The sequence below is a fragment of the Thermothielavioides terrestris genome, chromosome 2 (genome assembly GCF_000226115.1).
Source record: "Thermothielavioides terrestris NRRL 8126 chromosome 2, complete sequence".
Lineage (NCBI taxonomy): Eukaryota > Fungi > Ascomycota > Sordariomycetes > Sordariales > Chaetomiaceae > Thermothielavioides > Thermothielavioides terrestris.
The window spans coordinates 7,780,592-7,792,919 of record NC_016458.1 but is presented as its reverse complement, the minus strand read 5'-3'; the positions used below and the strand labels follow the sequence as shown (position 1 = coordinate 7,792,919).

The following is a 12,328-nucleotide window of genomic DNA, read 5'->3' as shown; positions in this document are numbered from 1 at the left end:
AGGAATGCAATGTACCTGGAATTATCCGAGTCATCGATATAACGCCCAAAGGACGAAACACCATTGGGAATAAAGGAAGAACAGGCTTCTTTGTGTTTGCAGTCAGCTCTTCCATCTGAGCAAGATGGAAAGCATGCAATTCGTAATGGACGTAACGTACTGTACATACTAATTACAACCAATACATGCTGGCGCACATGACGGGACGGTTGCCAAGCAGCTCGGCCACAGGTATCGCATACCCCCTGGCCCACAAACCATAGCTGAAGCTTTGCGTCCGCGCTGCTTTGTGGCGACCCAAGACCCCTGTCGAGATGGCTCTCCGGAGTTAACTAACCAAAATTGTTGCAGGCTGCCAGCAGCTTCCATCATCGCCGAAAACCGTGCTAGTCCTCCACATCCGGGCCGTCGCATTATTCAGACATCGTCACCATCGGCCCCGACATTCCCAGCTTCCCCCGGAGCTGCCATTGATCACCCGACCACGGCCACCACGCCTCCTCTGTAATCCGTGTTTTATTCTCTGTATTATTTTCTCACTTTCCTTTTTGTTTGCCGAGCGTGGTTGCATATAAGTTAGAGATCCAGGCCCGTCTCGGGCAGGCCGAGTTGGATCGCTTGGTGCAAAAACCTGCAACAAACCAGAAATCGAAGCATCCAAGGGCTCTCTCCCTCGCCGCCCACGATGCTTCCCCGACTGCGCCTACTCCGATTACCTGCACCGACGAATTCCATCTTTCCCGCGCGGTCAAGACTGGGCGCGTGCTCAGTGCCGGCAACAATACGGCAGAGACAACATGGCGCGACACCGCTGCTGCATGCCTCCAGAGGCAGATCATTACGCTCTAGCTTCTCCACGTATACCGCATTAGGGAAACGGAAAGAAGGCTTTTTCGATGGCCCTGTGGAACCATTGTCTGAGGAGGAGAAGAAAGCGAACCTCGAAAAGGCGGAGGCTGAAGAGAAAGAGATTTCGAAGTCCAAATCTTCAAGTTCGGATGCTCCCTCCGGTAGTAACGGGCAAAGCACACCCGAGGGACCTGATGGGAGGGGCAGTGCTGCCGGTGGTTCTTCCTCGGGGTCATCCGGAGACGATTCAGGTTCCAGTGGCGGCAGCAGACGGGGTCGGAGAGGCGACAAGGCGCTTGCGAAGCCGGTCGTGCCGGAGATTTATCCCCAGGTTCTGGCGATACCTATCGCCAAGAGACCGCTCTTCCCCGGTTTCTACAAGGCCATCACGATCAAGGACCCGAACGTCGCCGCCGCTATCACCGAAATGTTTAAGCGCGGCCAGCCCTATGTCGGAGCTTTCCTGTTCAAGGACGAGAATGCCGATGACGACGTCATCCGCAATCCGGACGATGTCTACGATGTCGGTGTCTTTGCCCAGGTCACCAGCGCATTCCCAATGAACGCGCAGGGTGGCGAGGGCGGCGGGCTTACGGCGATCCTGTACCCTCACCGACGAATCCGGCTATCTTCGCTGATTCCTCCGGGAGCCGCCGATACCGCGAAGGCCGCTCCGCCTGCGGAACCCATCCCCGAGCCGATCCCTAAAGTGGCAGAGGAACCCGAACAAAAGGGAGACGTGGTTGCGAGCTTCGAAGAGAGCGCGGTCGAACCGAAGCCCGAGCCGCCCAAGAAGCAGACGTACGAAGTGACGTCCTTCTTGAAGAAGTACCCCGTCAGCATCGCCAACGTCGAAAACCTCGTCGAAGAGCCCCACGATCCCAAGAGCCAGGTGATCCGTGCCGTTACGAACGAGATCGTGAACGTCTTCAAGGAGGTTGCCAGCATGAACAGCCTGTTCAGGGACCAAATCTCTACCTTCTCCATCAGTCAATCCGCCGGCAACGTCATGTCCGAGCCTGCCAAGCTGGCAGACTTTGCCGCGGCCGTCTCTGCGGGCGAGCCTGCCGAGCTTCAAGAAGTCTTGGAGAGCCTGAACGTCGAAGACAGGATGCACAAGGCGCTCTTGGTGCTCAAGAAGGAGCTTGCCAACGCCCAACTCCAGTCCAAGATCACCAAGGATGTGGAGAGCAAGATCACGAAGCGGCAGCGCGAGTACTGGCTGATGGAGCAGATGAAGGGAATACGGCGGGAGCTCGGTATTGAGTCGGACGGCAAGGACAAGCTGGTGGAGACGTTCAAGGAGAAGGCCGACAAGCTGGCCATGCCTGAAGCGGTCCGCAAGGTTTTCGACGAGGAGCTCAACAAGCTGGCACACCTGGAACCAGCCGCATCAGAGTTCAACGTGACGCGGAACTATCTGGACTGGCTCACGCAGATCCCCTGGGGACAGCGCAGTGCCGAGAACTTCGACATCCGGAACGCGATGAAGGTCTTGGACGAGGACCATTATGGCCTCAAGGATGTCAAGGACCGGATTCTGGAGTTCATCGCCGTCGGCAAGCTGCGCGGAACCGTAGAGGGCAAGATCCTTTGCTTTGTCGGCCCTCCTGGTGTGGGCAAGACGAGCATCGGCAAATCCATCGCTCGTGCTCTCAACCGCGAGTACTATCGGTTCAGCGTTGGCGGTCTTACCGACGTTGCCGAGATCAAGGGCCACCGCAGGACCTACGTCGGTGCGCTTCCTGGCCGTGTCATCCAGGCCTTGAAGAAATGCAAGACGGAGAACCCGCTGATCCTCATCGACGAGATCGACAAGATCGGGCGCGGGTACCAGGGAGATCCGTCGTCCGCGCTGCTTGAGCTACTCGATCCTGAGCAGAACAGCTCGTTCCTCGACCACTACATGGATGTGCCGGTCGATCTATCTCGGGTGCTTTTCGTCTGCACAGCCAACATGACAGACACCATTCCTCGGCCACTCCTTGACCGCATGGAGGTCATCCGACTGTCCGGATACGTCTCGGATGAGAAGATGGCAATCGCGGAGAGGTACCTTGCGCCACAGGCGCAGGAACTGGCCGGGCTCAAGGACGCTAACGTGCAGTTGACCAAGACGGCGATCGAGGAGCTCATCAAGTCTTATTGCAGGGAGGCTGGTGTGCGGAACCTCAAGAAGCAGATCGAGAAGGTCTACCGGAAGTCTGCGCTGAAGATCGTTCAAGACCTCGGCGAGGAGGCGCTACCCGAGGCCAAGGCCCTCACGGACGAGGGCAAGGCTGCCCTTGAAGAGTCGGAAAAGGAGGGCAAGACGGCGGAGGCTGGCAAGCAAGCAACCGAAAAGGAGACCACCGAAACACCTAGGGTGCCGCTGAAGGTCCCTGAGAGTGTGCAGGTCGTCATCGACAAGGACAACCTCAAGGACTATGTCGGGCCCCCTATCTTCACTTCCGACAGGCTGTATGATGTCACCCCGCCGGGTGTCACCATGGGTCTGGCCTGGACCCAGCTGGGCGGCGCCGCCATGTATGTCGAAGCCATCCTCCAATCTGCGCTGAAGCCCTCAAGCCGGCCGTCCCTCGAGATCACGGGCAACCTCAAGACGGTGATGAAGGAGTCTTCGACTATCGCCTACTCGTTCGCCAAGTCGCTGATGGCCAAGGAGTTCCCTGACAACCACTTCCTCGAGAAGGCCAAGATCCACGTACACATACCCGAGGGTGCGGTGCAGAAGGACGGGCCATCGGCCGGCATTACCATGGCTACATCGCTCCTGTCTCTCGCGCTGGATACGCCGGTCGACCCTGCCGTCGCAATGACTGGCGAGCTGACACTGACGGGCAAGGTCCTCCGCATCGGGGGGTTGAGGGAGAAGACCGTGGCGGCGCGGCGGGCGGGCTGCAAGATGATCATCTTCCCGCAGGACAACATGTCCGACTGGCTGGAGCTTCCTGAGGTACGTTACACGTCCCAACCACCATCATTACCCCCACCACTACCAATCTACTGGCAGCTCAACAGCAGGATGCTAACGGCACGCGCAGAACATCAAAGAAGGCATCGAGGGCCGCCCGGCGAGCTGGTACTCGGAGGTCTTTGACCTCATCTTCCCCAATCTCGACCGCGAGAAGGCCAACAAGTGTAAGGCCTGCGGGAACAAGAAGGACGCGGAGGAGAAGGAGAAGTCGGACGAGGACGACACGAGCGATTAGGCAGCGCCATCACGGAGACGCACGACAACAATCAGCGCTGGAGGGGTTCATCACCATAATGGACTCCGTTGTCTTCTGGCGAACTCTCGTCGACAGCTTGACTCGACTGCACTGCATACCCACCGCAAACAGCCCTAGGCGGTGCGGGCAGGTGGACGGGGATGAGGAAGCCGAGGAGGGAGCGTGTTCCACTCGCTGAGAAGGGACGGACAACGGACAACGGACGACGAAAGACGAAAGGAGCTCATGTATACTGTACAAAAGATCAGCGGGAAGAGAGAGGGACGCATTCATCTGGCGTTACAAAGGCGGGAAGCAATCAGAGCGGCTCGATTACATAATCGACGGGACGATATATGGGCGGATCTTGAGAGTGTGGGGGGCCGAGGAGGGTTGAGGGAAGGGAGTTGAATTGATAGAACGCTGGCTGGATAGCTAGCGGCATATACGGCACTTAGGTCGGAAGACAGCAACACAATCTTCACTCTGGCATGATGAAGCGAAAAAGTTGAGAGATGTTGACGAGTTTGCTTGTGTGTGTGTGACTGCTGCGATGTAGTGTGCTTGAACCATGTGTGAGGGAGTTACTGAAGAGGAGGGATGGAAGCGGTGTGACACAGCCTGATGTAGTGTGGTTGTTGAGCCATGAGTGAGTGAGATACTGAAGAGGAGGATGCGGTGTGACACAGCATTACTTTTGGCAAGGCACTGCATTCCAGGGACGGGACCCGTGATACAAGTTGCTGAAACCCACCCGCTTCTCCCTCCTCCCCGGCCTGATCAACAAGAGCCAGTTATCACATAGAGCCCCGCTGAAATGTGTGCGTACTGAATAGCGGTAGTGAAGACTAGGGACGACTCCAGTGCATGCCTAAGACATGCGTACGATGCGTCGTCGGGACTTGGGGGTGCAAGCGGGCCAAGTGAGGTGACGTGATGGAGATGCTTGATTGACTGTTCTCGGGCTCGTGTCTTCTGATGCGAGATAAAAGTGCCAGCTGCGGGCCTACAAAGCACTCACCTCCTGGGATACGAGACGTGATTGTGTGCGAGACTTGGGGCTTGCCGATCTCTTCAGAGAATCTAGGTCGTCAATCTTGATCTGACAAGCATCCTTACATACACCGGACATAGGTATCTTCGCATTGCATTCCAGGACGACGAGGTGCATTGGACAGCGTGCTTCTGCTGCATGCAGCCTTGTTTTGTGCATGTTGGGGCCCTGAGGATTGGCCCCGGCGTGTTTGCCGGGTTGTCCTTGGGCATCAATGCTGCGGCGGTCGCGGGGCTTTTCCCAAGCAGGCCCCAGGCGAGAGAGGTAGGGCTGAAATGCGATGGCTGGATGGCCGCAGCGGATGCAGGCTGTACTGAGTCTTTGTGATTGAGTCGGCTGGTTATTCACCTGAGTGTTGAATGCAAGGAGTGTGCTCCGTATCTTCCTTGCCTGGGCAGGCGACAGTATTATTCAAGGCTGCCAGTTGTTGTTGGGATCCAGGGCAGAGAGGCAACACTCGGCAAATACGTTATGAATACTGACCACGCAGCACTTGTTTCGGTGAGCAACACGGTGGATTTCCGAGAGCAGACGCAGTAGCTGGTTCCTCAAAGGCTCGCGATCCCGAGTTCGGGTCGGGCACCGGCTGGCGTTCCACTCACATCGGGCTTCCGTTGGGCGTCTGCTCCGGCGTATCTCGCTCAGGAAGTTAACCGATATCAGGCAGGAAGGATCAAGACCGGAACCCGGGCGAGGTTGGCATGCGCCTGAATTGACTAGTGCACATCTGGCACCAGGCACGTGGGAGGAAGTCGATGTTTTTTTCTGAACCGCCGTTTCGGCCGATGAGGGCTCTCATCAGATGGGCAGCGGTGAGCGGGGCTAGCTGACCCAAACAAGCGTATTGCCCCACTTTCCCGCAAGAGCCCCTGGTCTGCCACGGCCATTTACGGTAAGGGCAAGTTGAAGAGCAGCCCAGAGGGGAAGAGGATAGTTAATCTTATCTCAGCCCTCAGACCTCTTTCATTGCGTTCTCTGTTTTCCCGGCCTGTGGCTGGGAGAGGCCCGTGCCCAGGCCTGCCAAGACGTAATCCTATACTAGTTTGTATATAACGCTGTCCGCTAGACCCTTTTGAGAACCTGGCCCACTTTTTACAGAGAACGCCTTTGAAAGAGGTCTAAGGACAAAATTCTAGAATCGGGGGGGTTGGGCACGGTTTTGTATAGGAGCCGCAAAAAAGTGATGCAATCACTCGCTAATATCTCCACCACCATATATCGTATCGCGATGGCAATTACAGTCTAAGGATCGTCATTGACAGGAGATTCTAATGAGCCTATTTTTATATATAGAGCTACAGTATCTTCCTAGATAGTAACTGGCAACGTAAATCCTTGGGTTAGGCATAGCCTTTTTCTTATCCGATGACCCCCCCTCAATTTCTATACTACTGGGCTAAACGCTATTAAATTTTATATCGACGTTGTACTCCTCTAGGCGATCCTCAGAGCCTGTTTTTCCACCCTCTGACTCGACCGTTATATTGAACGTTAGCCCAGAGGGTATAAAAATGGACCTTGATTATAAGATCAACGCTACTATCTATGTAATAATAGGCGCCTAATGTGTATAGGATAGGCAAATCGAGGCTATAAGGCGCCTAGTATACGGCAAGGACAATATAGTCCTTATTATAGCTACTAGGTACAGTAAGAGTACTATACTCTATATATTCTTAGCTATTATAAAGCTTATTATAGTTTAGATTATGCCTCTAACTAAACTAGGCGAAAATTAACACGAAGATATCGCTAAAAAGGTCAAAGATTCCAATCTAGTGTAGATTGATGCTAATATATACCTTAAGGTTCGTCTCCTTACTCTTAAGCCCCTAAGCCCCTAAGTATTATATTGACCTAGATAGATAGGAGCTAGAAGTCTAGAAGCGTATATACAATAGCGATTATATATATATTCTACTTAGCCCTAAGTAGGCTATTAACCTAAAGTTCAAAGCTGCCTTAAGGGACCCTAAGTTCTATAAGAAGCTTAGCTTATTTACGATCGACGAGCTCTACGTCGTTGGTAAATAGAGGGACTTTTAGGAGGACTTTATATATCTTTATACCTTATAGTCGTTACTACTATATAGAGTACTATAGTTTAGCTATATAGCAACGTTAGATCAAGATAACTAAGACTATATCCTTAAGTATATAGGGTTCGATCTCTAGCGTTTAAAGATCATCTATATATCGGTAAACCGACTAGAGATCTTAATCGCTATCTAGCCACTAGTTTATAGATATATCAATGACTTCTATCGTTTATTTTACTTGCTAGAGGGTATATCTATTGGCTATGTTTATAATATCTTGAAGACTATTATCTATATCGATAGTAAACCCTAGCTAATCGAGGCTCGGTAGGCTCTATATCGCTACGCTTAGGAGAAGTATAGGTTCTCAAAGGAATTCGCTTAGAAGGTTATCTAGCGTTACAACGTAGATATATAGGATATCGACAAAGACTATATCTTCTAAGACCTCGTTAGCGATATTGACTGCTATATTGTCTTTACGACTATTTCGCTTAGTATAGGAATAGATATATCTAATATTATTTAAGTAGTTCAATTTAGCCTACTAAAGAGTCTAAGTCTTATAGATCTTTAGTAACGCTTTAGACGAGCGATATACAATTTGGAGGTAGCTACTAGGAAGAGCATTGTATATAGTATAGCAACTGTCTTCGCGCTATATTAGGTATTCGACCACCTAGGTACTATAGAGAAATAGGCAAAGTAGAAGCGTCAACGGCGATAGCTAGCTAGGCAATAGCCTTATACGTCTCTAGTAGCTAGCTAGCTTCGCTAGATGACACTTATCGACTGAGACGACGATAATACTAGTTAGGCTAGCTAGAGTAGCTAAGCTAGTTAGGGCAATAGAACTTTAGAGATTAGGGAAACGTAGCAATAGGAAGAGGAGAAGGTCTAGGCTCTACGTTTATAAGGATTATAGAACTTTATAGATCGTTATAAATAGAGTAAGAATAACATCTTTATACGAGAGTAGCTTAATCCTATAATCAAGGGCTAGCTCAATAGTAGGTATTTCCATTGGTTTACCCTTATTTACCTCTAGGAGCCAACGATAGAGGAAGACCCGAAGCTCGAGTATAGGCGGCTAGTCGAAGATAGCTTTTGTTGCAACAGCTCGAACTACAATAAGGAGCTACTCCTATTTCTAGTCCTTGAACTACGAAACAAAGGTTAGGAAAAACCAACAATTGGCTCTCTTATAGCGTTTACCTTAGTACGAATCTCGGCCTTCTACAAAGAATAGGCGTAGGGCCTAGTTAAAGAGCGATACTTCGATATCGTTAGCGAAATATAGATAGATATCCGCCTACAATATAGCCTTGCCTATCTCTTTGCCTAAGGATTATGCAATAAGCGTAAGCTCCTATTCTACGATATCGCCTCGCTAATTCAGAAGCTCCTAGCTATTAAAGACTAGGACTACCTTAAAGAGAAGGGTGCGGATCTAGTGGCTTTCTATAGGGACGTCGTTGTAGAAGTCTATAATGCCTACTAAGTGGTAAAGCAGAAAAAGGCTATAAAGAAGGCTATGTACTACTCTAGTATATTATCTAGCTCTAGGATAGAGCTATTGAGTAGTATTGACGAAGGTTCGAAGTAGAGGGCAGAGGTAGCGGAGCTAGCGAGTTCCCTAGCTCCTAAACGCTGAGGAGAGGCCAAGATTAATAGAAGTAGTGTAACTAGGTGATCTATAGCGATCTAAACGTATTGAAGCAATTTAAATAGATAGCGGTTGATGATATAGCTTCACCTAAACCCCTGAATCTCTAGTAGACATCGCTATCCTAATGCCTACGCGCCTACGCACTTGTGTAGATTACGTCGATACAGCTACAATGATATATTCGAACTAAGTATATTCAACTAGGTCGATTGCAATCAATTCGTATCTTTTCTATTATATAGTAGATGGGCAACTTGGTAGGCAAATAACTTCGTAGACGCGATTTAGTATATTATATAACTACCCCCTTTTTTACTCCTAGAAAGGAGCTTAACACTATAGCAATTATCACCAGATCGCCTATTGCCTAGCCAATAGTCTTCAACTCTCCCCTATTTTCTATATCCAGAAGAGCAAAAGGTTTAGCGCCGCCGCTACTACGACTGCCACCTATCCCCTTATACTCTAGCCCAGAGAGGAACGTCTATAGGGCAGGTGGTTGTTAGTCGTCTTACCAAAGCGGTCTGCCTATATCCTTATTCCTCTACCCCAACCTCGTATATATATATATGTGTATATGTGTATATATATGCTTAAACCTTTCGAATCGAATTGGCGACCTTTTTAAATTGAACGTAAGATCCTTGAGCCTTTGAATCGACGACCTTCTTAAAATGTAAGATCCTTAAGTCTTTCGAATTGAACCGACGATCTACTGAGTTAGGTTAGTAGTATTACAATATCAAGGTATTATCTATAACTATCTACTTTTATCTATTTTCTACGAGTTAGCCGCTTTACTGCTAAGCTATCTATACGTCTATAGCTACGTGTCTATAGGTCTCGTTAGACAATCGCCAACTCGGCTTAGGAGCTTATATCCTACTATCTCAATGAGGGTATACTGCTATCTCGATAAGGGCATTCACAGCGTTACCGCTACCGCCACTGTAGCTAGATCATCAACTGTAGCCACTAGCGAACCCATCAACCATATGCGAGTTCGCCTATAGCTAGCGAATTCGTCAACTACCATAGCTAGCTAGTTCGTCAACTATATATAGCTTCGTCAATGGCATGTAGATTCGTTAATCGTATATACATTCGTCTACTACTAGCAAGTTCTAAGCCCTAAACCTCTATTAAATATCGCTATCCTAGGAATCTACGCCTATATCTATACGCTAGAAATCTTCTTTATTTATATCGAATAACCGTTCTTCTTTATCTACCTAGTTGACTTCGCTATCCTCTATCCTACTAATACCTAGCCTAAGAAGGAAGCGCTAATCGGCAATATCCTTCGGTTTAGGAACGACGGCATTGAAGTTAACGAGCTTATTAAGCAAGGTCTTCTAGCTATACTTGTAGATGTTAGGAGCGTCGTATACTATTGCCGATATATCGATAGCTATAGTCCTTCTTATTGTAACGCTATTGTTATATAGCTTATAGGCATATAAGATAATATCGGTTGTTACGTCGCTAACAGTGTACATCCCCTTTTACTTACTTTTGAAGAGTCTCTCTACTGACTTCCAGATTATAGTAAGGTAATTGCTATTGAGCGCTAGCCGTAAGAAGGTAGACTAAATATTATAGGTAGAATTCTTATAGTATTTAATATCTAGGGCGTACAAGGCGTTGATATACTCTAGCATCAAGTCGATCGCCTTATACTCACTACTAGCTATAATATAGTGGATTAAACCGCCCTTAAGAATAGCTTTAGCTAGACTAGGCTTAGAGACATTGAGGTATAGGAGCTAAGTAAAATACAATATCTCTAGGCTATAATTCGAGCCTTTGCCGCCCTAGAAGAGAATAGGCAATACTAGGATAATCTTTTGAAGGAGACTATATTCGCTAGCGTATACTGCCTTATAAATCAATAGTAGGATCTTAGTAGCCTATATAAAGCGGTAATAGCTCCTAAATTCTATATCAATGTCAGGTACATCGTTGTAACGGCTACTCTACGCCTAGGCAGAGAAGACCTTCTCCTAAACACGCTCGAATATATAGTCCAATAAGTCTAGGTTGTCTAGATCTTCTACAATGCCCTTAATTATAGTCTAGATACCGCTAATAGAGAAGGGTTCTTAGAGAGCGCCTTTATCTACTAACTTGGCAATAATAAAGACGAGGACCTAGGTAGAGTATCTGTATATAAGGAGAAGGAGTACCTAATAGTATTTGATATCCTTTTTATTAATGTTCCTTCTACGATAGAAGAAATATATATCGGCCGAGATTATAGTAGACGAAGTGGTCTTAGTACTAGTATCCTAGAATATTTAGAACAGTATCTTAATATAGTTGAGCTTAATATAGAAAAAGGCTAATACTAGTACTATCTATTTCTTCTATTCTTATATATCAATAGACTCGAGCTATAAGTTCTTAATACACTAAATAAACGATATAGTTTTCTAATCGCTATAGACAAAGAGTAGACGATCGGTAAACTCTTTAAAGTTAAGGCGGTCCTTGAACAGAGTCTTATATAGCCGATATACGCCCTTGATAGTGCCTTTATCTTTAAAAATAGCACTAAGCTAAAGATATAGCGAACGCTTGAATATAACTCGTTTAACGATAGATATAGGTGGAACCTCCTTATCCTTCTCCTTAAAGAGCTTGAAAAAGGACTATTTTATAAACTAGTAGGAGGTAACATTGATAGTAGGGCGACAAGGCAATAGATACTCAATGACTATCTTATAGGTGAAGGCTATAGTTAGGTCAATATCTGTTTACTTAAATAGGCTGTTCAACTCTAGGCAAACTATTAAAAGAGCGGTAGTCAGATTGACGAACTGATCCTACTTATTGTCCACTAGCTTATATACCTAGTTGATATAGGGCAGGAGGAACAGGGGGGTTATATGACCTATGTGTCTGTGTATATAGATTAGATAAGTGTCACACGCAACTGTGGCAAGGGCACCCATGACCGCACCGTGGTCAGGGGTGACGAGCGTTCCCTTAAAAAGGGGAACCTCACCTAGAACCTCTTCGTAGGAAGAGACTACATCAATATACTTTTATAATATATACTAGTGTTCAGGAGTGCCGCCTTATCAGCTAACGAGGCTAAGAGGCATTGATCTTTCTCACCTTTATACGTTTACCGCTAAATAGTCACCGAGGACCATCGGCGTATAACAAGTGGTGCCTACTAACGATTCGAACCTATTCGCTTCCCGTCGAAGGGAGCCAAGTTCAGATCGGGAGACATCACGAGTTACGCCCAATAAGTTATATAGAGCAACGCCCAAGGCAGATAATGCTCCTTTATAAAGGAGTAAGCTTCGGAGTATATAATCTATAACAAACCGGTTTACAACCTAGCTACCGTCATTCTAGCACTAAGTACTTACGAAGAGTTAGAAGCTAGACGGATTTAAGCCTTATAAACGCCAACGTCTATAGGGATGTATAGTAGACACTCAAGTTTATTAAAGACTTCGAGGTTACCTACAACGTCTAGTAGGTAACCGCT

The 12,328-nt window shown here is 48.0% G+C and overlaps 2 protein-coding genes across 2 annotated transcripts; one reads left to right on the top strand and one right to left on the bottom strand.

Moving 5' to 3' along the window:
• The first annotated feature begins 361 nt into the window (after positions 1-361).
• THITE_2115636 (uncharacterized protein) lies at positions 362-4,142 on the top strand. The gene is made up of 2 exons (XM_003653277.1): positions 362-3,805; positions 3,894-4,142. Exons 1-2 carry the CDS (start codon positions 686-688, stop codon positions 4,059-4,061), a joined length of 3,288 nt encoding a protein of 1,095 aa, XP_003653325.1. The 5' UTR covers positions 362-685; the 3' UTR covers positions 4,062-4,142.
• A 725-nt stretch (positions 4,143-4,867) lies between these two features.
• On the bottom strand, positions 4,868-5,280 carry THITE_2115635 (uncharacterized protein). Its single transcript, XM_003653276.1, has one exon. It carries the CDS (start codon positions 5,272-5,274, stop codon positions 5,068-5,070), a length of 207 nt encoding a protein of 68 aa, XP_003653324.1. The 5' UTR covers positions 5,275-5,280; the 3' UTR covers positions 4,868-5,067.
• Positions 5,281-12,328: the final 7,048 nt, after the last annotated feature.

Coding starts and splice junctions, on each gene's coding strand:
- THITE_2115636 (XM_003653277.1), top strand. CDS start 686: ATGCTTCCCCGACTGCGCCTACTCCGATTACCTGCACCGACGAATTCC. Junction 3,806..3,893: donor ACTGGCTGGAGCTTCCTGAG/GTACGTTACACG, acceptor CGGCACGCGCAG/AACATCAAAGAAGGCATCGA.
- THITE_2115635 (XM_003653276.1), bottom strand. CDS start 5,274: ATGCACAAAACAAGGCTGCATGCAGCAGAAGCACGCTGTCCAATGCAC.